This window comes from Saccostrea cucullata, unplaced genomic scaffold, assembly GCF_032062105.1.
Source record: "Saccostrea cucullata isolate Sc308-1 unplaced genomic scaffold, CSIRO_AGI_Scuc_v1 ctg497, whole genome shotgun sequence".
Taxonomy (NCBI): domain Eukaryota; kingdom Metazoa; phylum Mollusca; class Bivalvia; order Ostreida; family Ostreidae; genus Saccostrea; species Saccostrea cuccullata.
The window spans coordinates 173,469-200,530 of NW_026927325.1; the positions used below are offsets into that span (position 1 = coordinate 173,469).

The following is a 27,062-nucleotide window of genomic DNA, read 5'->3' on the forward strand; positions in this document are numbered from 1 at the left end:
ACAAAATATAAATCATAATGTGTCAAAAATATTCTATACTTTATTAACAATAAACAATAAATAATGTCACAAATATATACAGGATTTTTATTTGAAATTTGTTTATCATTGAACTTCATCATAAAAATAACAAATGATTCACAGGAATGTATTGTAGGAGGTAATGGTTAATGAGTACTGTTGTCATGGTGATGAGTGAAAACATTTGCATTGTTCATTGCAAAAATCACAGTAAAGTCATTGTTTTATTGGTAAACATCATCACATTTATGCTGTTAGGACTGCCCATCCTTTCTTGGCATTCAGGAACTCCTATAAAAGAAAAAAAATCTTAATTAGAATTCTTGTAAAATGCAAAAGTGCAGAGTGCTCCTTATCATTGGTAGTATTTTAATGTAACTGGTATTATGGGACTTTTTAAAATATTTTACCTGAAATTGTTTGTTAATCTCTTGTTCGAGTGTCATTGGATGTCTAAGTTGGCTCCACCAAAGACTAAGGTACTATAACAAGGAAAATTACAAAAAGGTTTGAACAGTAAATCATTGTAGATGCAAATCACATAGCTACACACCTACATCATTAAAAATTGCATTATGAATATGTTAAATAAATCCTACTCACATCTTTCATTTCTGAGTAACAACTTCTGCAGACTGATCGGGGGGCACCTGTCTCATCAGTCTCGCACTGACAAACCTGGCACTGGGTGGGGATAGAAGACTTGGCCACACGATTACTGATAGTGTCAATGGCCATCTTCTGGTGGCGGACCTTCTTCATAAGCATGGAGCTGGAATCAAAGATGGAACCATTGGAGAGGAGGGCTAGATGGGAGCAGGTGTCCACTGGGGTATCCATGTTTTCCAGACTCTGGTCGTTTGAGTTATGAAGGACGTATTTCCTGTCTCTGTCAACACCTGTGAAGAGGTTTTGTCATCATAAAATCTGCATTTATGTGATTAATGAATTTTAAAAATCTTAATGTAAATAATGGAAATATATGTGTATACTTGACTTTATCTTGGAAAACATTAAGTTAAAAAAAGAGGGCATACCTAAGATTTTCTGTTTTGGAATTCTGTTTCCAAGCATAAATTCTTGGTCTCTCAGAATGTGGAATCTGATATTTCTAGACTGCAGAATGTGTCTAATTTGGTGGTATTGCATGGTTTTCATATCGGAACAGACTCCACATTGCAGAAGGATGATGTTCTTGACTGCACCAGCACGGAATGGATAATTGGCAGCCTCAAGGATTGCTCTTAGGGTGTCTGTCTTATGACTAGTGAAAGTGAGGCTTTCTACACCCATGACAAACTTGGTAGCGTCGTTGAGTAATTGGCCTTCCATTGTGTGAACATGAGAGCCCTTCTTGTTGAATCCTAGCAGTCCATATTTGTTGTTTGAGATACCTGCAAAAGGAATGAATATTGCATTGTTTTTGGTATACTTACAGAGCTATTATTTGAAAGAAATGTTGAAAGTCAAGAAAAGAAGAGATCATACTGGAATTTTGGAGAAGAAATAAACATACCAGTTTTGGTGAGTTCTTGCTCAATTTCGTAGACCAGAGATCCAAGATGTTTGGTTGTTTCTCTGTTGCATGGTTTCTCCTCCACAATGAAAATTGTGTCAGCAGACGAAACAGGCTTGTAATCATCAGTGATTGAGGAAATCCTGATGGTCTCACCAGCCACGAAACTCTCCTCATTAGGAGCAACACACTGAACTGTTGGTTATGAACATTATAACACATAAATAGGACTAAACAGTTGCGTCTATATGATGTTAATCATAAGCTGAATTGCTAGAGCTTTTAGATTTTCATACATACCACATTCCTTTGGAGGAGAGAGATGGACACCTTCTTGTTGACACTGATGGAGATAGAATCTGGCAGCAGCACAGGCATCTTCCTGGTTCAAGCACATCTCAAAGGCTTTGTCTGGACTCACCTTCAAAGGAAATATGGTTGTAAATATAGAACATACTGAACAATATTTTTCTAATTTTGATTTTATTTTTTTTTGTAATCCAAAACAATTGTCATAACATACTTGTCTGAAGCAAGGCCTAAGGACAGAATCTGAGGACTTGAGGACTTTGGAGCATTTGATGTACTTGGCATCATTAGAATCCTGGATGATGTCCACAGCATTGTTTCCATTGGGTCTGCATTTTTTGCTGACCTCCCAGCTATTGTAGAAGGAATCCTCATTCTTGACAATCTGGTTGTCAGAGGTGGTCAGTTCATCATACTGTTCATTGTTATAGGTGCCCAGCAATCCTGCCAGTTTGCCGAAGTACCAGCCGCTGACCTCTAGTGTGAACACATTGCTAGGAAGATCTCCTGTGATGACCAGTCCTCGTCCAGTATCCAATTCTATCCAGTTTCCTACTCGTTCAAGACTCAATTTATGGGAAATATATGGGAACTCATGGGGCTTGTTGTCTATCTTTACCTGTAAAAAGAATGAACAGATGAAAAATTATCTAATCATCAATTACCTGTAAAACTACAGACAATAGGCTATTTTTTGTTAAAAACTTAATATAAAGGAAGAAAACAACGGCAGCTTACAGTGAAGTCGGGGAAGATTTCAATTGTCTTTCCTTCAGCCAGAACCAGGAGAGATTCCATGGTGTTCTTGTTTGGCTTGTAGTTCATGATGACAGTGAAATTTTGGTTAACCAGGTCACGAGTCAAGATGAAACTGCAGTCACCAGTGAAGTCAAATTTCTTCCCATCAAAAGTGATGTAATGCCTGTTACCAGCCACATAGGCATAGCCCTTGAAGGGAGGGATCCAGTCAATGGGGTTGAGGCTTGCAGGTCTAAATCTATAGTAGACGTCCCAGAAGCAGAAATCGGTATCAGGTATGATGGTCTGAACTTTTCCTGCAACATCCTTCATTACATTTCTGAATTTGGTAACTGGGATCTTGGGCAGGCGGTCAAGGGTTTCCATCTTGGTGGGGAGATAGATATCTACCTCAATTTTGCCATTTTCAGGGTCAAAGGAAATGACTCTGGATTTGTCCAAACCTAAGATTTTCATTTCAATTATGTCTTCCACAATGAATTTCTTGATATCACCATGCATCTGAGTGGCAATATCCATAAGTTGTTTTCTGATGGACAAAAATTCAAATTCCTTGGACAACTGAAATAAAGAGAAAAATCTAAATGTTATTTTGGTTTAATAAGTAGTATTTGAGCACATTTATAAGCAAATAATATTTTAATTGAAGAATCAAGTGATAAAGTTAACTACAATTTTTTTTTACAAATAAAACGTTTTATATACCTGCTCATAGATCTCCTTCATGAGTTTATTGGAACTTGACGAAGTCTTGGTCCTTCTGGAGCTCATTGTACTTATCGTTCACAACAGCTGTTACCTTGGTAACCACATCATTGTATGGCTTCTTAATGTCGATGCCTTTGATGGCAGATTTGACCTTTTTGACGTAGACATTGTAGTTTGGCATATCAGGCATGTCTGGGAGTCTTTGGGAGAGAGCAGACACTTCTTTTTGTATCCTTTGGACATTTGGATGCTGCAGAATCAAGTCCAGTTTTTCTGTAAAGAGAGAAGAAGCTCATCATATATATCTTTCAAATATTTCTGCTAAATCAATATGTCATTGTTTCTAAGAAATGTGTCTGTATTATACAGTTTGGTAGGGAAACATACGTGATGCAATAGTCTGTGTCTTCTTAAGAAGTTCTTGGATCTTTTGCTGAAGGAGACGGATGTTTTCTTTAATATTAGATGTCATGCTCTTTATCTCCGTCATCATCCAACTATGAGCTTCTTTTTTGTATTCCTAAAGAAGAAAATTGATACATCACAGGAATATCACATCAATGTCATAATATTGTTTTAGTATACTTGTAGATATTTACTGCAAGTTTAATTCTTACCTCAAATTTGGATGACATATCATTAACCATCTTGGTGTATTTCTCTGCAAATGGATAGGTTCTGACTTCATTTGATAGTTCAGTGATTTTGGTCTTCATTTCATTGTATGAAGTCTGCATCTGTCGTAGACCTCTGCCATAGGCAACACTGCAAGGAATCAAAGTCATAATGCATTTAAACATTCATATTGTTTAGCCATCATCCTAAAAATCTAGAGAGGGCTGAAGTATTCTTACATGAATTCCTGGATGGAGTTGTTAAAGAATTGGTTGAGGTCACCCAAGTAAAGGTCATTATTTTTCTTCATGTTCTTAATTGTCTGTTTGAGGGCATTAAGTTCTTCCTGGAAGTTCTCTACTTGTTTGGCAAGAGCCTCGGTGAAAGGCTTGATTTCTTCCATCAGTTCCTTGCTGAGGGTGGAATCTTTACCGGCCAGCTCATTAGCAATGTCAGTTCCCACCTCCAAAAATGCAGCATTAGCCTCTGTGGCATCTTTCATCATTCTCTGTGTGGCAAACTCCTATCAACATACAAGGGTTTAAAATTTAGATTCTATCAGGTATGTTTGTACTTTAGAACTTGCAGTATAGGTGTTTGCAAGGCTTAGTTTAACTTACTATCACTGCCATATACTGCATACATGTTAAACAAGAAGTAAAAATTGGGGTGCTTGTAATTAATTATATTTTAAATTATCGAAGAATAACCCAAAACTTAAAAGTACATTAATTAATTTAAAATAAGCTGAAAAAAAAGAAATACACAGAAATTTTGCTGAACTAGAAATATGTGTTACCATGGCGTCTGCGAACATTTCTGGCCTCCAGTTGATCTTTGAGTGAAGGAATCTGGAGTCCTGAAGCTGAACGTTGACGAGGGAGTCGGTAACCTGATCAAAGTCTCCGGTTCTGTAGATCTCAACCTGAAGGTCTTTCTTGGTTGGTAACTCTGCCTTCATGTGCAGGGCTGATCTTGGATTAGCTAATGATTTTAAAGAGTGAATTGTATTAAAATCTGTGGCAAAAGAATACTGTACATGAAGGTACATTAACATATTCAAAATTTATGTGATCTCTGATAAGGAGTGGTTTATGTAATTGTGAATTAGTGCTACAAATGTCCACTCCTGTATTGTATACATTAACAGTATAAACAGTATTCATGAATTAGATCAGTATTTTCAAAGCTGCTAAAACACAAAGCCCACTTTTTCAAGTGCACATACAGCATCCGCTTAATTTCACTCTGACTAAAGAGATTTGTATCTAATGTAATATTTTCATGCAAATTTATTGCCCCCCCCCCAAAAAAATAAGCATGCTAATGAAAAATAACATTCTGGTTATTTGGAGATGTTTTACTTTAGAAGATTACCTGTATCATACTTGGCCTTGAGCTCAACACTTCGTTTATTCTGATCAACTTTGACTCTAAGTTTTTCAGATTGTCTGCCATTATCCAAACTGTCTACAGTAACTAATAGAGGAGATGTGGATTCAACACGACCAATGACTCCTAAAGATTTGCCACTTGGCACATCCATCTGAAATATTGATCACTTGATGTAATGATTGTAATGGTACATGTAATATTCAAATCAGAGAGAAGTCAGAAGGCAAGACAGTATATATCTAAATTTAGTTAAAAAAGTCCACTGCAAAACTCACATAAAGGGCAATCTCTTTCTGCATTTTTTTAATCTCCATCAGCATCTTCATATTCTTCCTCTGTCTTTGGTTTGTAAGGTATTGCACACCAATTCCAAAAGTATCACTCATGTCTGACTGTCCAGAATGTCCACTCAGGGTAATGTCAAGTTTACTGAATCGCTGGGACATTCCTACGGACCAGGTGTAGTTGGAAGACTGAGATCCTGTAGAAATATCATCTACTCGGACAGACATCACAATGTTCTTTCTCTTTTGAGGAGAATAAGAAAACTCAACAGTGCTTTCAAAAAGCTTCTTGTTTTGCTGAGTAACAGCGTTGATTGAATACTCCTACAATGAAAGAATATATGTTGATAAGATACCATGGCATAAAGGATAATTTTAAGCAAAATACATGTAATTGTAAATTAAATATTTTACCACAGATACATACCTTGTTGAAAGTAGGCAGCTTGATGTCAATTTGATGAACAGTGCTGCGTTTACCAGATTTGGTCAAACGGATGCCAGCCTTTTGGTCTCTGTCAGAATCAGCATCCCAGAACAAAGTGTTCTCACTCCAGACAACAGGATTTGTATCGTCATACTCATTGACCATTTCGATAGATCTTGATGGAATGACCACCTTTGTGGAATACTTCTTGTTATCTTGGTGAAGGTCAAATCCAGCTTTTTTGTTATTATCTTTGTCCCATGTCACCACCATCTTTGCTCTCTGCATATTGGTTGTTCTGTGCAGAATTGCATCCAGGCCAACAGTTCTTGTTGCATGAACAGCCTCGATTTGTATTTGATTGTGAAGGTCATTGTTATTGGCAATGGATGCTTGACCACTGAATTGGACATTGCTGTTAGTTTCCTCTTTGTTCCAATTAATGGTGGACTTTCCTGTGAAAAGATTGGCCTCCTTCTTTAGATTGACAGAATATTCCATCTGTCTAGGATGCCTGAAGATAATTTGATAATCGTATAACCAATCATCTTCAATCAAAAATTCAAATTCCTCATCTGCTTCCAAATATGTCTTTCCATTGTACTGTATGAGGATAGCTCTAGTGTTTCTCATGTGTTCCTCACGCTGCTTAGAAGTTGTTTGGTCTTCCTTATATTTAAAGCTCTTAAGGACTTCAAATGGTGTTTCAATTGCAAGATGAAGCTTAGACTTGCCAGTTTGTCCCCTCAGGATAACTGAAGCATCAGCACTGATCTTTCTTATTGGGTCCATGTAAGTTTCCACCATCATGATGTACTCTTCACCCTGTTTTTGGCTAGTGAGACTAAACTGCCACAGTTTGGCAATTTCAAAATCACTTGTGATCTTGCTAAAGTAGTCAATATCAAAAATTCCTTGTATTTTTTGCCTAATGTCCCAGGTTATTGTGGAAATTTTGTCAGAGGTGATGAGTAGTTTACTTAAATAGGTCTCCTGATTTTTAGTTAGAGCATATGAAACCTCTGAGTATTTGAATCCTTCATGTGGTGTCATCACTTTAACATGGAATTGAAGATTAGAAGGAATTGGTGTGAGGGTCATCTCTCCACTGTATCTCATTGCATTTCCATAGGAAGCAGACACTGAAGATGAGATCAGATCATCAGTGACAGTGTTGACCACAGTGACCTGAATGACTTCATGGTAAGTTGATTGTAGGTTGATGGAGCAATCAATATCTGGGAAGTTCACTTGGCACCTTGAAGATGTCGCCATGTTATGTTTTGGCCCAAAGTTCCATGAGGCATCCAAAGTGCGTTCCCACTTGCCCTGAGATTGGTGAGAAATGGAGATTACTCTTCCTTCAGGGAGGGTAATGGTGATATCTCCCAAAATGTCATCAGAGTTAATGCTGGATTTTAATCTTGCCTTCTCAATATCATCAACAGTCAAGTACACATCTGTAGTTTTGATAGCTGTTTCGGCCATATTTTTTAGAACAAGTGTCAAGTCTGATGGGAATTCAGTATCATAGTACTCTTTAAGTGGGTTGTTCTTGATATTTACTTCCATATTCACTGATGGAAGATCCACTGAGACTGTTGATTTGGCAGAACTTTTCTTTCCATTAATGTTGGTTGAGATGGTAGTTGTGTATCTATTACCCACTTTCTTGTTATTAAATTCTGCTGACACAGTGTTCATTGGTGTTGTTACAGCCCAGTTTACATTCATGGTTGGGAAGTTTATACTTTGAGACATAGAGCTGGTAATCTTCTTGTTGTCTCCATACCGGATTTCAAGGTCAGAAGTAGATTTGGTGGATTTTACAGTAGCTCCAAAGCTTTCAAAATCTTTGTAAGGAGTGGTTACATCAACATTTGCATCAATTTTAGGGAAGTCAGCCTTTAATCGTCCATCAGCTGTGATCTTCTTTCCATCAGGATAAGTAATTGAAATTTCCCCAGTGTATTTGTCAGATGGTTTATCAGTTTTGAGAGCAAAGGAGGCTGATTCGTAATCCTTGAATGATGTCTTTACATCAACATTAATATCCATTTTTGGAAGTTCTGCAGTAACTGTGCTAGCTACAGATACTGTGTGTTTCTTTTCCATGCTGGCTTTTACTTCAGATTTATATTCATTGTTATTTTTCTTGTGTGTTGCAACAAGAACCATTTCAGTGTATCCTTTGAAAGAGGAGTCAATCTTCACTGAGGCATGTATGTCATCTACAGACTGTCCATTAAAATCAACAGATGTTCCAATGCTGTGATTTTGGTATTTACCAGAAACTTTAGTGGAGAATGCAAGAGGAACTCCAGCATGATCTAACTGGAAGTTTCCAGTATACTTCTCACCTGCCATGATAACAGTTTCATCAACAGTAAGAATGAGTTCATTGTTGCGGAGCCTGTAGTTTGTAGAAGACTCCCATTTATTGTCAGAGCCCATGGAGAATTCTACACTGGTTGTAAATCCTCTCTTTTTCTGGTTTTGGTCAAGCTTAAATAAGATGTCTTCAGTATATGGTGATTTCAGTGTGGCTGTGGTTGCTACATCACCTTTCTGTATGATGTGATTATAGCTGGCTGAAATCTTTTCATCTTGGAATTGAACTTCTGCGACTGATTTGAAGTTAGTGTGAGGTCCATCTTTGTTAAATGTTATCACTGTATTTTCCCATCCTTGAATAGGTGTCTTGAAAGTTTGAGTTAATGCTGTCAAAACAGTGGAATGGCTGAAAACAGTGTCAGATTCATATTTCCTCTGGTTATGCGTGGTTTCCACGTGTGTTTGGAAGTTATCAGATGATCCCTCGTGATTAAATGCCAGTTCTGCAAATTTAACAGCAGGGAAGGTAGTGGATAAGTTGATTTTTCCTCCAGTTAGTTTCATTGAGTGGGATGTTTCCAGATTGCTTTCGATGCTTGTGTGATTGAAAATTCCTCTGATGTTGGTTCTGAGGTTAGGGAAGGTGCCACCATGAGAAAAGCTAGCCTCAGCAATTTTCAAAATTGGGAAAGGAGTCTTGATCATGGCTTTGGCTTCAATATCTCCAATAATGTCAAAAATGGTCTCAATTTCAATTTTGTCTTTATTGGTGCCATAGAGGAATTGTGTTCTTATGTCTTTCCATGTTTTGCCTTCATGGTTAAATTGGAAGTCCACTGTTTTGTATCCTCTCATTGGACTTTCCATATGGAAAGTTCCATATACCTTAGGTTCCAGACCAAATGTAGTGTCTACAAGCATTGTCTTTCCTCCATCATATTTGATTTCAGCATGATTATCAAAAGCATTGACATCTCCATTTTGTCTATAGCTAATTGTTGCTGGTTGGTATCCTGGGGCTTTGACAGTGAAGGTTCCTTGAAGGTTTTTAGGCTTAGCTACATATGATCCACTGACTTCTATTTTCTGGGTAGGAAGGTATTCCAACATGAAGCTAGATTGCCGTGCTACTACGCTGTACTGGCTCAGGAGCTCAGCTCTCATGTAAGGGTATTGTGGGAAAGGTGTGTCCAATCTGAGTGATCCCTTGGTGTAAAGTTTGTCATAACTCCAATCAGAAGAGGCTGAGATTTTCTTTACCAGGGGGTTGATTTCAAAATCAAAGTTGGTTGTGAACTTTTTCAAATCTCCTTTAAAGAAGATTCCTGTTTCAAGCCTTTGGAAGGTTGGGAATGGAGAAGTCAGATATACACGGGCTTTCTTTTCTGTTACCAAGTTATAGATGCCTCCAACTGTGATCTTTTGCATGGGAGCATATGCAACGCTACCTTTTGCTTCCCAGTCAATACCATTTAATTTATGACTTGCATCTACTTCAATGTTCTGGGCACGTGGGAAGGGAGTAGTCAGAGTAAATTTGCTTTCTAGGTTGTTCAAAATATCAGAATGAGTGAAAGCAGCAACAATCTTCTGAGTGGGCTTCCACTGGATCTCCAAGCCAGATTTTATTGGCATGGTGGCACTGTTTGCAAAGGACTTTAATTTAAAGTCATCCATGTATCTACTGCTCACTGTTAAGTCCACTTTAGCTTCCCCTACCTGTCTTCCATATTTCAAATCAACTGTACCAATGTTTTCTCTGTCGGCTGTAATTCTTCCATATGTCTTGATAAATCCAATCTTATTTTCATGCTCAAAATCAGCTTCCACTCTTCTCAGTGTGCTGGATGGGACATTCATTTGGAATCTGCCAGTGATCTTATGATTTGGGATAGTTTGGATATTTCCGGTAAGTTCTGCATTGAACGTCTGACTCTTACCCCATTTGATATCAGCTGTGCTTCTGATATCACGGTCAGTGTTTCTGTGTGTCCATTGGAGAAACATGGTATCATAAGGTCCCTTGATATCATAGCTTCCTCGGCTCTCTAGCTGCCAACCAGTCAGTTTGTTATCCATATCTATCTTGTACAAGTATTTATCATTGTTATGAGTGACAACAGCATGAGAGCTCACTTTCTCAAAATTGTCTTGATGGGTGATGTTGAAAATGATTTTCTCATAATTAAGGATGCTGGATGAGAAGCCAATGTTTCTTGTAAATGCTCTTCTGGAAAGATCAAAAGCAGTGGTTTCTCCATTGGTTTCAATGTTAACAAACTGACTGTTTCCCCAGGAAACTTTTAAGCTGCCAGTCTGTGATATCTGGGAAGAGGAGATCTGGTTGAGTAGGATAACACGAGGATTACCTAGACCTTTGAATGGGGTGCTCACCTTGACATCCAGGTTTAGATCATGAGGCAGAACAGGATACTTTGTTGTGGCAGTAGCTGAAACTGTTTTGCCTTTTGCCCAGGTTATGCCAGCAATGACTTTATACTCGTTTTTGGAGTAGCTGTTTCCAACTCTTAGTTTATATTCCTCAAAATTTTTAAAGGATGATTGAATTGATACTGTTGCCTCTGTAACTCCTCTGTATTTCTTACGATTGTCAAGAAGCTCTACTTCTGCAAAAACTCTATGACGTGGACTCCAGGAGACAGAAGCAGACGTCTTATAATTGTAATCAGCTTTAATGAGGTTCTTTAGCTCACCAGCAATTTTCTGACCTGGATACTCTAAGTTGGTAAAAACATCAAAGTCCTTCAAGCTGTTGTATCTGGAGATACATTGAACCAAAACTCTCTTGTCTGCATCCCTGATAGCATCCCAGCTCACATCCACCTTACCAATGCATTGACCTTCTTTCTTTCCTCCTTCAAGCTCCATAGTTACTTTACGAGAAGGATACTGAATGTGGGACATGAGTTTTCCATACTTATGTGGATCATACTCTCCAGAGGCCATAACTGCATACTGATCATTACCATGGACGACTGTTAGATCAATTTTGGGGGTAATGTAGCTGACATCTGTAGAAGCACTTATGGAGACTGGCTTCTGCTTGTAGATCTGGAAGTTTGATTGAACATCGATTGAGGTATTGGATTTCTGAGTGTACTCGCCTGCAATGATTGATTTGGCACCCTTTTGGTGTTGTACAATCATTTTTATTTTGCCCTCCTTGTCTGTTTTCCGTGAACCAGAAGCCTCTACTTCAATGTCTCTTCCAGGGTAGGTTAAAGTTGCTCTTCCACTATATTTTGGAAATTTCTTAGTTGCATCTTCCAGTTTCAGTGATGCAGTAACTGTGTTTTTGTCCTCATAACGGATGGCAAAATTTGATTTGATTGTCTTTTTGGTGTGTGAGTGAGAGCCTGAAATAGCAGCATCTAGATCCTACAACAAAAATATTTATTGTGAAGTAAATGTGCAAAGGGTGTATTTTTAAAAAATATTTACCCTGAGGTTGGGTGTTTCAACATTTGCAATATATTTTCAACTTCTTTTTAGTTGCTTGGTATGATTTTGAAGCATGGATAAATTTTTAAGAAATCTATGATGCTCACTTTGTGTTTCATAGAGTAAACAAGCTCAAACATTAAATATGACTTACTGCAGGTTTATGTGAGAGGGAGACATTGTAGGTGATAGAAACACCATTCTTTTTAATGCTGTATTTGCTGATGCCATTTAAAGTCACCCTCTGCTTGTTAACTTTGCTAGTGTAAGTTCGGCCATAGTCAAAAGATGACTTCAGATCTGCAACCTTGTTGAAGCGATGGGTAAATTTCAATGCCAAGAGGTTGTTATATTCAGAGAATTTTGATGATTTGAAATTTCTGTAAATAAAAAGAAGTGTTTCATCATAATGTCCAAGGAGAGAAAATGCTATTGCAGAAATTTGTTTTCCCAATTTTCAGGGAATTTATCTTAGAACTGTAGAGTAATAAAAATCATCGATGCTTTAATAGAAAGGTTATTTCACTGTTTTATTTCACCAAAGTGGTTTTGTTTACTCACGAATTAATAACGATATTTTTCAGTGCCTTGGTGCTCTTGTTCACAATCTTGCTGTTATATGTGAAGCTGTCCTTTGCCCCTTTGAAAATTTTGAGAAAGTTGTAGTCAGCTTTGACTCGTGTGGTCATTGCCACTGGCTTCTTATCAATATTCACTCTCACTCTCAGGCTGGATTTCTTGGGTCCTTTGTAGTTGGCTTTTGCTTTGTAGAAAACTCGTTTTCCTTTTGCAATTTTCTTTACATCACCTTAAAAAAAGAAATAAAAGTAATTGTACTTCTATGTGATTTTTGTTTTGAAAGTAATAGCTGTCTATGCAAAGGTTTTATCTTCTTTTTGGCATACATTTTTGAAGTCCTCCCTTTTCCTGACACTTTGTTATAAATGTGTTTTATAGTATTTGGTTTTTATTCAAAATCCATTGAAAACCCCCTTTTTAATAAAGAATATGTTGTAAATTACCTTCAAGAATAACAGCAGAGCTGAACACTCTGTCCAAGGTCAGGTCGACTTTCCCAAAGGTTCCTGGTTCTCCAATAAGAGAGCCGCGCACACTGATAAGTTCTTTGGTGGGGGTCTTGATGAGGATTTTGGGATAAACTACTGTCTTTTTCGTTTGTGCATTAATCTTGGCCATGATTTCTGCCGAATACTCCTTCTTCTTCTCATGGTTAAACTTAACAGAGATTCCTCTTGCTTTTGGTGTATTCTTAATGTCAGCTGCATAAGATAAAAATAAATTAATTAGGGTTTATTTTAGAATGAGGCAAACAAGGCAAAGTATGGTTAAAGAACATTTTTGGATGAGAAAAATCCTTGCATATTTCTAGCAGTATTTCAATGATATACATTTTTCCAATTAAATACTATATTTTTTTGTTTTAAATTAAAAAAAATTTAAGTTCTTCAAAATTAAAGCATAAATAATTTTCTACTAGCAACTTCCTTCTGGAACCAATCATTGAAAGGTGAAACCTACCTTCAATGGTGATTGGATCATCCTGGACCCCCTTTAGGACAATGGTAGAATCTAATGTCTGTTTTTGTTTTGAGTATTCTACATTCACACTTCCGTCAAGATTGATGGGTTTGGCTTTAGGGTAGGAGATGGTCATTTTAGGCTTATACTTTTTTACATTGCCTTTGGCATTGATTTCAACAGAAGATTCAAATCTATATTCCTGGGATCCATCAACAGTGGCCAGACCATTCAACTGCTTCTCTTTCTTTCCATCAACTAAACTTCCTGTGGATGATTAAAAAATAAAATCAAAAACCTTTACAATTCAGCACACCATACAGCCATTATAATGAACATTAAGTAATATGTAAAAAAAAAATGCATATCTTTGTAATCAGAGGTTTTTGTAAGGGAATAATTGCACAAAAATATGTTGAACAGAAGATAAAGTAGAAAAAGTGGCTCTCCAAAGATGAGGCTTGTCTTTACGTATGTAACACATGTAACCCAATGTTTGCAAGTAATATTTGAAATGAAAAACTAAAATAGAGAGAAAGAAGATGGATCTTTGAAAAATTAAAAAAACAAAACTGACCTGTGAATGTGGCCTTCTTCCATGGAGAGGTCAGACTCATTTCCAGAATTTTGGAATCTTTCTTCACTTCGAGTTCAAATCCCGTGGCTCTCTCTGTCTTTGATCCGGGTGTGTCATAAAATACTTTAAAGTTCAGCAGTTTCTTGTTCTATAAAGAAAGTAAGTTCAAAAATTAGCCTTACACTGTTTTCAAAGGCATGAAAATTTAATATGATTTTACATAAGATAAAATCTCATTTCTGAATGCAATTTTATGTTATACAAGGGACAAGCATTCGCAATTTAATTATATTTTTTAAAAATATTTTATTTTCTAAATAGTGCTAATAAAATCATCACTTATAATAATGTCTTTTGAAATAATCAGCTGATGCAAAGAATAATTTAATGTGTATTTACATTGATCTTTTTGATTTCCAACTGATATCCTTTGTGTGTGTCTCTCTTGTGAAGAATGAGCACACCATGTGCTGGGCCATTCAGTGGGAAGGGGGGAGAGTCATCCTTAGCACTCGGGTGAGCTATGTCTCCACAGACCTCTAAACCAGTCAGTTGGACAATTGTGTGTCCAGAGCAGAACTTCTTGGTGACAATGTCCTCTGTAGCAGGCACCTGTTTCTTTTCCTGATCTTTGAAAACCATGAACAGGGCAGACCTGAAAGTAATATATAGAATTGATTAATTCAATTTTCTTTACTAGTATTTCAACAATGCTTTAAAATAAAAAAGACACAATGAGTCTTTTTTTTTAATTAAGTTTAGGTTTTTTTTTTCATACCATACTGTCAAACATGCTTATAGCAAAGTGTAAGAGACAAAAAAATTTGATAAGATATAAAGTAAATTTGTTATACCCATTCAGTTTATGTTTCAAACCATTAGGAATGAAAATCGCTTCACTCATTATCTGCGTGTTTGATATACATGTAACTAGGTTTTATTGTACATATACTTGATTCTTACTTGACAGTGATGATTTCTGACTTGGTCTTTGGAACATCCACATTGAAGATGTATTCCTCTTTGTTCTTGATCTCAATCTTGGTGCTGACCCCTGTGCTGGAGTGGAGGGTGGAGGTCATCTTGATTCCACTCTTGGTGAAGTAGGCATCCACACTCATCATGGAGGCAAACTCAACTGCTCCACTGCAGGAAAAAAATTACAATTTATAATCCTGTTCCATATAAATGAAGCAAGTTTTTTTCAAATTCAAAGAATTTTTTTGTTGATAGGGGAGGGAGAGTTTCATTGTCTTCTATTTTTAATACCTTGGTTCAATAATTCCATCAATAAGAATGGTTTTGTGTGGCTTGGTCATGTCAATGGTGGCTCTTCCTTTAAGATCCACACTGGCAGTTCCATTCACTGTTAGATTGAGGGGAAGACCAATAATGGTGGGTACAATGATGCTGCTGTCCAAAAACATGTTACTTTTGGTGTAAGAGATTTCATTTCCTTTGGCCAGTTCCTGGAACATTTCCAGGAAGTTGAAACTTGATCCAGTAGCTTTTGGTGCAGACTGTCCCAGCTGGTTGTAAAAAACTTCATTTCCAAATACCCTTGCATACATGGCTCCTTTCAGTTCTTGAACTTTCTTATCAAACTGGAAGTTGTAAATGAAATAAATTGTTAAGAAGATAGGAGTGTAATGGAGTTTGAAGAGTGTAATCAATGCAAATTTTCAAAAATATTTTTTTAGACATACGTTTTTGTCAATCTTTTGCAGTTTCTTCATCTTGATTTCCTTGTGATCTTTCTCATCAGGAGTGATTGTTCCATCCTTAAAGTATCCAGAAGGTCCGAAATAGGATTCCAGAAGATAATCCAGGCCCTCAGCACGTCCTCCGATCTCGAGTAGATTAACGGAATGTCCAAACATCTCAACAGATAAATTAGCAGACACTGACCTAGGGATGAAGGATTCGGGTGACCAGATGAGGTTGCTGTCTAACATTCCTCCCATGTTCAGGTCTTGTGAGTAGTGAGACCATTCATAGTTTCTGGAGAACTTGCGTTTATCGAGATCGAATTTCTTAGGGAGGTCATCACTCTCCAGCATGGATTTAACTGTTTCCTTGTAGGGGCTTGAGGATTCTCTCAAGTTCATCAAGTGTGTCCAGACAAAGCTGCCAACCTTTTTTTAAAATATTATTTTACATTGTCATGTCTTTCTCATATAATCATTAACGTATCAAATAAACTTGCAACTATTCAGTCATATTGTTTGTCAATATACATGTAACAGTACAAAACTTACTTGGTTAACCTCTTCTGAAAGGAGTGTTTGTTTGATTTGTTGGAGGACAAAGTCATTAGGACATTTCATAACCTGAAGATAAGCAGCTAATCGCAACTCAGAATCCTCATCAGTATTTCGGTACAAGGCAATCAAGTTATTTCTCTGTGTTAAAAAAGAATGTGGGTTAGGAAATATTGTAAATGTAAAGATTCTAATAAAGCTCAGAAAAACATCATGGGAGATTATTTCTATGCCTACATCAGCAGCACAGGACATCCTCCTGTAGGCTTCTACTGCGGCTACCCTAATGCCCATGGAGTTCTGTTTTCTGGAGAAGCACTGCTCCAGGACTGGGACAAAGGTCTGGGTCTGCTCAATGTTACCAATGGCTCTCAGAGTCATCAGAATCTGCCACACAAAAAATTGTAATGTGAGCCTTATGTACAAAGATACTCTTATGTTCATCTGTAATTTTGTAAAAGACATATTTTTATTCAATTGGGGTGATCTACCTTCTCCTCATTAGAGCTGCTGCAGTCTCTTCCAAGGTTAGCGCTAAGTTTTGTGAGGATATCTTCAATGTCTTTGTCCTGCTCACATGACTGTTTTTGGCAGTATTTATTCAAAAGGGTGGACAGAGGAAGCAGTATTTTGGTGCCATGGACTGTGTTCATCATTTTCTGAACATCATAAAAAAGAAATTAGTTTTAGGAAATAGAAATAAAGTGTAGATCTATATTTTGAAATGAGTGCTCAATTTTTTTTGGTTGATGCATAGTCTATTTTTGAAATGATATGCAGGTATTAGACTTACAGAAATTTCAGTGAGCATGTCTTTGGTGGGATGCTGAATAAAGGAGAGGGAGACCAGCCAGGATTCAGTGAGGGCACCAGTTACATCATTGTTCATTATAAGCTGTGTGATCTGTCTGACTGCAGCTCCTGTTCCAACCATAGGGATGGCATCCATGTAGAATTTCCTGGAAGAATTAATCCATTGGTTGAAACAGTTGTTAACAATTCAGAAACCTTTCTTATCTCAAAAAACTTTCTTACATTGAAAAGTTTTTAAGGTTTTCAACAAATTTCATTTTCTCTTTCTTTGCAATAACGTCTAGATTTAAGAAGACATGCCAAAAAGAAGCAAAAGATCTATCCCCTTCAATTGACATCCCTTCCTCCCCCAAAAGAGAAACTGCGGTGCTTACTTGGTTCTCTTCATGTTGTTTGGACAGAAAGAGGTAGCTTTGATCTCTTCAAAGATTTCAGCCATTGATTTGGAATCTAGTCTTTTCATGAGCATGACAAGTTGAGCAAACAGATCTGGGGTCTCTGGTCTGATTCCATTCTCTGTAGACAGACACAGCTCCTTCAGTTTGTCCTGCACCTGCTTCTTGGTGGAGATAATGGACTTTTCTCCATGGATCTGACTGAACAAGAGAGTGTCTCGTCTGCTAACCTCAGCTGAAGAGAAAAAATTACCAGATTTAAAAAATTTGTTCTTATGAAGCCTTCTCTGATGGTACTGTAGATTCCTTATTTTTCGTGAGTACTTATTATAGCAATATGGCTCTTTAACATCAAATCGCGAGGATATTTATTCACGAATGGGCAGTTGATAAAGAGAATTTACATGGATTTCAGCACCATAAAAATAAAAGCGAGAAATTTTATTTCACAAGTGATGCTTCTCGCAGAATTACACAATAATAAATTCCTAGCATTTAATTAGGAATTTACAGTAATTTCTCTCATATTTTTAAAAAACTTTGCACCAACTTTTCTTCAAGGGCTTTTGTTAATTTTCAGATCTGTGACTTTCAATATAGAGTTCAATGCTCTCACCCATTCTAGATGTGGTTCCTGTTGTCCTGGAGACAAATTTGAGTGACTGTGTGACTTCTGTCATGGCTCCACTGTCTCCTTTGGAGAAAGGTCTAAACATGTGAATTTCATGACAAAGAACACTTTCCATGTGACCATCTGTTGAGATCTTCTGCTCACATTCATGGGTGCTGTTCATGATGGGAAGTGACTGAAGGCTCTGTAAGAAAGAAAAGTACCAAGTTTGTATATTGTCTGTATAATTACATCTTCAATTTTGTCATCAATGTCTTCCTTTTAATGATTCAATGTTGAAAAGAGGTGCAATCTGAGATTGTATGTGAAAAAAAGACTGGCATCTCTGATTGTTTGTTGAAGAGATGATGACATCCGTCAATGTATGTGGAAGAGAGGATGATATCTAGTCTGTTAATGTATGTGGAAGAGAGACTGACATCGGTTAATGTATGTGGAAGAGATTATGACATCTGTGATTGTATGTGGAAGAGAGGACAGCACCTTGGTTGTGTGTGGAAGAAAAGATCAGTTTGGTACTTACAGAAGGGACCTCATACAGGATAGATCCCATTGAGGTATCAAATCCATGACGTTCTAGACAGGTACTGATGTCTTTGGACTTAACAATGGACACAGCCTTCCAGCCTTCCTGTTTTAGTTTGTACTGAGTTCTGCACTTCCCAGCAACATCAGTCTGTTGATAAACAAGTTGTTTCATTAGAAAACATGAGAACCTTTAAAATTTTGCATAAAACAAGTAACAAGAGAACAGTCATGTTAGTAAGGACTCTACTACAAGATGGAGTTATCAAGGACTCACCTCAACGAGATCTTGTTCAGATTTGAAGGAGTCCATGGTGTTCTGTAGTGAGGATAAGATACCCTTTTTGATGTTAAGGACCCATGCACTTTCTTCTGGAAGAGGGCATAGCTCTTCCATGATGCCATCTTGGAAGGAGAAGCGTAGAGGATGCTCTTCCAGTGCCTTTTTGAAATCCCTAGATTGTGTGTCAGTCAACAGTCTCTGTGGGTAGTTAGGGTCAGATCCAGACAGAACAACGTCTTCCAGCTACAGTGTGAAACATTTCAAACTGAATGTTTGCGGAAAAAAGCTTTTATTTCGTAACATAAAGATTGATCATCCCTATTTTGCTCATCTTCCCAAGTCAAGAGTTTCTGATCCGCTCCGCTCCACATAGATTATGTGGAGCGGAGCGGATCAGAAACTATTGACTCAGGAAGATGTATTTTGCTTAAATGAATGCCCTCCACCCTCTACCACGAATTGAGTAAACAATGAATATCCTTAGGTTGTACGAAAAATGAAATCCGTTAAAAAAGTAGGGGGGATGTTGAATGATAATAAATCACTATGGAAAAATATAATGAAAAAAGATAATGGGTACTTTATATTTTTTATAACATACTGTTAACGTTATGCATTTTGGCTGTGTGTTTTATTTAGCGCCTTTCGCGAAAGCCATCGCCGCTATTTGAAGTAAATGTACATCGCTAAATGTATTTCCTATATCAATAAATCACACTTAAAGGCACTAAATTAAATCTCATCTAAGTTGTATAAAAACCAGTTTCTAGTGATATGGTACATGTTTTATAGATACAGTTGATTAGAGTTTGTAACCCCCCCCCCCCCCCCCCAATATTCTATTTCTCTTGGAAAAACACCGTAGTCCAGTCTGCGACTTTTGTGTTGCAGAATAAAACATACACGCTAAACATAAGGAAACAACTGACACAAATGTATGTCCATTCCTTGAATTTCAAAATACACCAAGTAAGAATAGGAAATGACACATTACCTTGAGTGAAAGTTCACATTTGGAGAGAACTTCGACTAGAACTGTAGCTGTAAACTTGAGTCCGGCCTGTTCCTTACTACCGCTGTGTATACTCGTCTTTGTTTCTCCTTCATAAGTAAATCTATAGGTCTCTCCTGTTACATATCCAAACTTACTCTTATCTGAAAAATAACATTAATATATAATGCAGTAATGTACTGTTCAACTTTTTTAAACTAATGTACACGTAAATGATTTTAAAATTTGAAGGAAAAAACATGAATTTATTATCAATTTAATAATATATTGGGGTCTTTTGTTATCCATATTACTAGCCTCTTAGTTCCGCGTAGTTTCTTATGTACTTTAGTGTAGATTTGAAGTGAAATCAAATGATTATTTCATGTCCATTCATCTTAAAATATACTATATATTACATAATTTTTTTTTATTTTATGTTTAAATTTTATTTTTGGAAGTTAAGAACTTTTAAAAGTAATTAAAAGTCTGTAAATGTTCAGCCAATTATACCGACTAAATTGTTGCTAAAACATATTCTTTGTAAAATTTCCCAACCATTAAAACCAGCCTTGGTATTATATTTTCCGATTCTCTCCAAAATCTGTATTTTTAATTTTATTCTGCAATTCGCTGTAGAGAACACCCCCAACCCCAATTAAATATAAAATATAAAAATATAAAAAGAGCTTGCAGAGTATTTTTAGTTTCAAATGTATAAAAACAAATTAAATCCGTTATCCTCATAAGCAAGGTTATAATTATTGAAAATTTAACTTATAAAACTTCTCTTGCCCCCCCCCCCCATCATGGTAAAAAGTTAAGGATTTCTTGGGATTTAAGCATTAAATATCTTGCATGTTAAAGAATAAATTAGGTAGGAAAAATGTTAGTCCGAAATACTTGACGTTTTCCAGTCTTTTTTTCACGATTTTGATAAACTGACGTGAAATGTCAAAATCGGAAAAAAAAAGCCTGGAAAATAACTAGAAAAATGTGAGCAATGTCTCAATAAGGTTTTGATTTTGCTTTTATATGTAATGTTGTATGGGGCCAATTTAGAAAACAAAATCATTCTAAAAGTTATATCAGTTTATTGAGTATCGAAGGTACATTTATAAGTGCATCATATCGTATGTGATACCAGGATTATTCGAAACATTTACAACATCTCAAGTTAATTAAATTTGTATGAATTTGTTATTAAATTCATAATGTCAGAGGTTTTTGTATAGATTTTTAAAATAAAATGTATTATTAAATTAACAGCATTTTAAATTTTACAAAATTACTAAATAGCCATCCCTTCTGATTCTTTAAACTAAGAACTTTGTGACACAAAATATCAACATCATCCTTATGAATCAACAGAAAATCATGTACACAACACACAGTATATTTTTTATTCCAAAAAATACTTATTCATGTATCAAAACATCTCCGCTAGCCAAGGGTTTTTGATACGCTACTCTCCGTTCATGAGGAGAGTAGCGTATCAGAAACCCTTGGCTAGCGAAGATGATATCAAAAGGATTTATATCGAGATGCACGTATTTTTCAAGATCTGATTTATCTTATATTACATGTTATTTCATAGGGAATAAGTATGACACTAGTGAGATAATGAGATATTGTTACACATTAATGTTAATTGAAACATCAAATTATTACAATCGATATAATATACTGAGTGGTAATTTTTTCACTCTCCGGTTTACTGGCATTTCCATGCCTTGTTTGCCCATCTCCGTTACTCTCAAAATATTAAATATTCACCTTCTCTGGGTATCTTTTGACCTTAAATTCACAGTCTAAAATACGGTGATCATGTGACCTTTTCCTCCAATCGAATTTCAGTTAGGTCGGTTAATTTGCATATTTGTTAGAACTAGTCATTTGTTATCAGTATTATCACTAATATTTTAATCAACATGTCACCTTTTCTTAAAGGTGAATAATTATTTTTTTAAATGGAAAATTAAAATTGTGATTAAAATCCTTTTTTTTTTTTCCTTTTTGCTATTTATATTATTTAGAAAAAAGTATGGCATATTACAATTGGTTTAGTTAAACTATTGATAGTACACTTTAATTAAATACATTTATATTTTATTTGAACATTCAAAGTTTGTTTTTTCGTAATAAGAAACCTTACCTGTACATTGTTTGGCACACGACGTTTGTCCTAATAAATTAGATCTGAGATTCTGCACTGGTCCTGTTCGAAAACAAAGAAAACCTCCTTAACATGAAGAATATAATTCAAGGGTTCATTTTGCACTTCTCTTGTAAACTATGCGTTTTCTTTTTTCTTCCTTAATTCACAATTTAATTGCACTCCACTCATCGCAAATCATTTAATTAAGTAGGTTTTTTTCAAATTAGTTCGTATTCAGATTTAAGAAAATCGCTTTTAAATTCATCCATGATAGCAGAATCGCACTACCTTTTGAAGTTTTTGTAATGCAATGTTAGGAAAATGTTTATCTCCCTTAAAAAATGTGTTTAAAAAGAATTTTGAACAAAAATGAAAATATCAGCGGCAAAAAGGGGGATATCTACAAAATACTTACCCGCTTGCGACCCCGCAACGAGGGACAAAAGTAGAATTAAACGATAATCCATGTTGTCGCTTCAGGCGACATCAAGCTATATGTTTGATACAACAGAATCTACCGTGTTTATAAGTATATCAGCTGATTGATGTGTCAGGGTCCAAACTCCAGCATCTGCGCATACAACCAATATGGTACTGAAACACGACTATAGCTAAGCACTCAGCACTATTCTTGGATGTTTATTAAAATTGTTTGTCAGCATCGCAATAGAGGAAAACTCGTTTACGTAAACATGATTATGTAGAAAAACAGTTGATAAATTTCGACCCTTTTTTTTTTAAATTTTAATGGGATTGAATTCGAACATGATAGGATATAGGTGCATGTGCTATTGTACACGTGACCATCATGTTGACCTTATCCGATTGACATACTTTTTGCAGCAACTCAAATGAAATCAAATGCATGTTAAATATATAAAAGTTCTTTTATTATTTCAGACAAACAAAAAATCGTTTTTTTTCCCGTCAAAAGTATATTTTGAAAAACAGAAGGAATTTCGATTAATTTATTTTCTTAAAATGATAAAACATAAGTATAGATTGTATGCAGTTTATTCGAGTAGAAATATATGTACAATGTGCGTATATTTGATTGAAGTGATCATTATGCCCGGCATCCATCAACAACAGTCTTATATGTGAAGGAGTTAATTTAGATTTGTCAAATACATATCATTGTGTACTTGTATGAAGAGCCCAATTTTGCTGATTCTACGACGTTTAGACCCCTCTTTCAAAGATTTTCAATGTTAATAATTTTCGGACAACTTTTGGATTGGCTATGATTTTTTTTTACGTATTTGTACAGTCCATTGAACACCATCCCCAATTGACAAAGTCCTAAATTACTTGTTTTAAGTACCAGTAACGGCCAGTAGCTAGATATAGGACAAAGAAAGCAGAATTTTCAATCAGGTTTTGACCAAAATATATTTAAAATTCTATTGTGTACAGCCAGATTAATTGTAAGCGTGACAAAAGAAAATGACAGCATATGCAACTTTTTTTGATCGGTAAATTTTAAATCTGATAAATCTGGTGATAAGATAAGTTGTTTTTGTTTGTATTTAATCAGCCTTCAGTATTTGACAACACGATAACACTATATAAACTGATCAAGATAAGTAAACACGATAAACCTTATGAGGATGGGGTACATTCCATTGTATGAATTTGTGAAAGATGAACAACTTTTGCATCCTGGAGATGTATTATTTAAAATGATTATTATAACTGTTAAAGACCTCTCTGGGCAGTCAATATATATATTTGGTTTGATTTAAAAAAACGTGTACGTAAATCATTATTTTAAATAATCTGTTACTGGGTTTAGTACATAATACAGTTGGTTATCTATGTGCGGATAAATTCATTGTCCGAAATACTAGTATCTCAACTGATTTTAAAAATAAAAAGGTCTATAGTTTTGAAGTGCTTTATTTTTTTTTTTATTTTTAAGGATGTTTAAAACCGTTACATATTTTCAGTGATCGCGCTTCTTTATTACTTTTGTTTACGTTTGTCATTGGACAAGTTTCACTGATAATCTGTACTACTACTAATTTGTCAAAATATACAGAAATACAGAATACACAGGTACTTGTGGACAGGACAACCCCCAATCACACCCCACACCCCTGCAATATTCGGGCTTGTTGGGTTTTTCTTTTCTTTTTTCTTATGGTATTAATGATAAGTAGGTGTAATAAGTATAAAATTTAAAAAGAATAATAATTTTTTTTTATATAAAATTCCAACAAGCCCGGGGTCATATAACGGGGTGGGGTTCCTGTCCACATGTACCTGTAAGTACACTGAAGCACATTAATTCTGTGCTTTTTTTTTGATTTGTAAAACCTAATTTTATTATCATTCTTTTTTTTTACACTTTTTGTCTCTGAAAAGCAAAAGGATATTTCTTTTTATTTATCTGCTATATACACTAGACAAAATTGCTAACGCACTACTTACTATTTTTTTGTTCGTTTTAAATTTGAACGCAACAAAATCTTATTAGTATATTATTTTAATAGTTTATTATAATACAGAAAATAAAACATGATTTGTTGCAAAGTTATTGAACAGTTGCGCTGAGCACAGTTTATGAAACATTGGTACCCCCAATTATGAGATTCACACTTCAATATCTGGTATGGCCTCCATTTGCTCGGATAACAGCTAGGCATCTTTGCCTCATTGAATTAATGTAATTATGTAAAAATCTTTGTGGCACATTGTTCCACTCATTCAAAATGTCCCTTTGTAGTTCTGATTTGTTGAGCACAACGAATTCGCCTATCCACCTCGTCCCACAAATTCTCAATGGGGTTAAGATCGCGGCCATTTAAAACCCTGATGTTGTGCATTTCTCTTGTCGTCCTTGCAGTATGACACGGAGCATTGTCCTGCATAAAGATCATCCCGCGATTTGCTCTCACATGTGGTATTAGGCAAGGACGGATGATGAGATCCTGATATCTCTGAGCATTCAAATTTTGATTCACGATTATGGCCTGAGTCTTTGTGTGTAACGAAATGCCCGCCCAGATCATTACAGACTCTCCTCCAAACTGTCCCTTCTCTTTCACACAAGGTGCACTGTACCTTTCGCCTCTCCTCCGATAGACTCTCAATCTTCCATCTGAACGTCGTAAATTGAACCTTGTCTCGTCGGTAAATAAGACATTTGCCCAATCAGCACGAGTAAATCTCAAATGTCGTCTTGCCCACTGCAGTCGGATCCGTCGATGTCTTTGAGTCAATACAACACCAACAAATGGCCGTCTTGCCCGCAAACCAAAAGCCGATTTCGCACTGTTTGCGCACTGATGTTGCGTTGATGGTTACCAATGATCACCGTTGATGTTGCAACAGCTGTGGTGCCTCTGTCTCTCAGGTGAGATAATGCGATGTGTCTGTCTTGTCTAGTAGTTACCCGGCGAAATCACACTTCCGGTTTGCACGAATTTCCGGTACAACCTTGCAATTGATGTGTGGTGCCTATTTAACACTGTGGCTACCTAGAAAGATATTTTTGTCATTAAATAAGCTTGCTGCATCATGTTTTAGCAAATATCATCGACAATCGGTAAATTATTTAGGTTTTAACTTACCTCTCTAAAGGAACACCCTGCAGAGACCATCCCAACTGCCCTGCCACGCTCTTCTGTGGTCAAACGCCGCATACCCCGTCCGTTTTTTTGTGAGTTTTTATGAACACATGCAACAATAATAAGAACACAAAAAAGAAAGTAAGATTTATTCTTCCAAAAAGCGTGAGTACGATTTTTAAGCATTTCTAAAGACCAGCTATGCTTCAGTTAACATTGGATCCATTTATCTGTTTGGGCATCTAATGTCTATTTTATAACTAAGGCCACCTATGTAAACATTAAATACATCTAAAACAAGTTTTTAGGGTATAAATTTTAATTTTTTTAGGTGGTGCGTTAGCAATTTTGTCCAGTGTAAATATCAGGTGCTGATAGTTTTCGCTGAAATAGCGATCGTTTTCAGATCTTTTCTGAACTCCAGTTTTATTCAAAAAATGTTACGACAAAATGCATTTATGATTTTTTTTTTGGTCTGAATTTGAGAAAAAGTGTATAGAATACGGAAGATTTGCTTAGTCTATATTAAATTTATAATTGATTTGATGTGCACAACAGTTCGTGTTTATGAGGCAGAGCGCGTGAATTAGATTTGATGTGTGCATCATTCAAATAGAGGAAACGAATATTGTGAAATTATTGCTCGAAGAAAAGAATTTAAACTTAAGAATAACTGTATTGTTGAACCTTACAATATTCAATTGAAGATATTTCTGATCAATTTACAATGATTATTTTAGTCAGAGGAATTATTGCACGTGCGCATAAATTATACTTTTGAAGAAAGTAACAACTCTATTAAATACGTGCAAATTATTATAAGAATTATGGATACGCTAAGTTTAAAAAAAACCTCTCGCTCTGTAAGAAATACCGGTATACTGCACAATGTATACATTATATTATTGACTTTTCCCAGGAGAGATCCAGTGCACATCATAGTTGAAATACAATACATGTACTTTTATATTGGTTAGATCTAATGTAAATGTAGAAGTTCAGGCTTTACGGACCGTGGATATCGGCCTGGATAGCTCAGTGGTTAGAGCACCTGACTAGTAATACAGGGGTCCCGGGTTCGATTCCCGGTCCAGCCATATGTTTTCTTCGTGCATTTCTCCTTTCCTGCTACATTTGGTGGCCAGTGTGGGGGGCTTTGTTCAGGTTACAGTGTACGTGTAAATTAGTAATTCCTGGCAGGGCCCTAGAACTTGTGTCTTCGAGGTCGAAGACTGTTTAAGGAGGGAGGAATGTAGAAGTTCAGGCTTTACGGACCGTGGATATCGGCCTGGATAGCTCAGTGGTTAGAGCACCTGACTAGTAATACAGGGGTCCCGGGTTCGATTCCCGGTCTAGCCATATGTTTTCTTCGTGCATTTCTCCTTTCCGACTACATAAACTTAACACTCCAAACTTTGGCATTCAAACACACATCTGGTTTTAAAAGTAACATAATTGTTTTAGAGAATTTTAATAGATATGAATCA

The 27,062-nt window shown here is 36.1% G+C and overlaps 1 protein-coding gene and 1 non-coding gene across 2 annotated transcripts; one reads left to right on the plus strand and one right to left on the minus strand.

Annotated features, from left to right (window-relative positions):
• Positions 1 to 27: 27 nt before the first annotated feature.
• On the minus strand, positions 28 to 22,564 carry LOC134274081 (uncharacterized). Its single transcript, XM_062756328.1, is given in 37 exon segments — positions 28 to 312; positions 432 to 503; positions 625 to 920; positions 1,059 to 1,415; positions 1,538 to 1,732; positions 1,838 to 1,958; positions 2,061 to 2,465; positions 2,585 to 3,166; positions 3,311 to 3,337; positions 3,339 to 3,586; positions 3,701 to 3,833; positions 3,931 to 4,078; positions 4,168 to 4,451; positions 4,728 to 4,912; positions 5,306 to 5,474; positions 5,599 to 5,931; positions 6,035 to 11,767; positions 11,985 to 12,210; positions 12,392 to 12,638; positions 12,853 to 13,110; positions 13,370 to 13,636; positions 13,947 to 14,094; positions 14,346 to 14,601; positions 14,910 to 15,092; positions 15,216 to 15,550; positions 15,653 to 16,081; positions 16,205 to 16,348; positions 16,445 to 16,594; positions 16,699 to 16,866; positions 17,001 to 17,166; positions 17,395 to 17,650; positions 18,032 to 18,230; positions 18,570 to 18,722; positions 18,849 to 19,097; positions 19,849 to 20,009; positions 22,001 to 22,063; positions 22,419 to 22,564. Coding segments are annotated over 37 exon segments (13,443 nt in total). The 5' UTR covers positions 22,471 to 22,564; the 3' UTR covers positions 28 to 267.
• A 4,034-nt stretch (positions 22,565 to 26,598) lies between these two features.
• Trnat-agu (transfer RNA threonine (anticodon AGU)) lies at positions 26,599 to 26,672 on the plus strand. The gene has a single exon. It is a non-coding gene; the product is annotated as a tRNA-Thr (tRNA).
• The last annotated feature ends 390 nt before the right edge of the window (positions 26,673 to 27,062 follow it).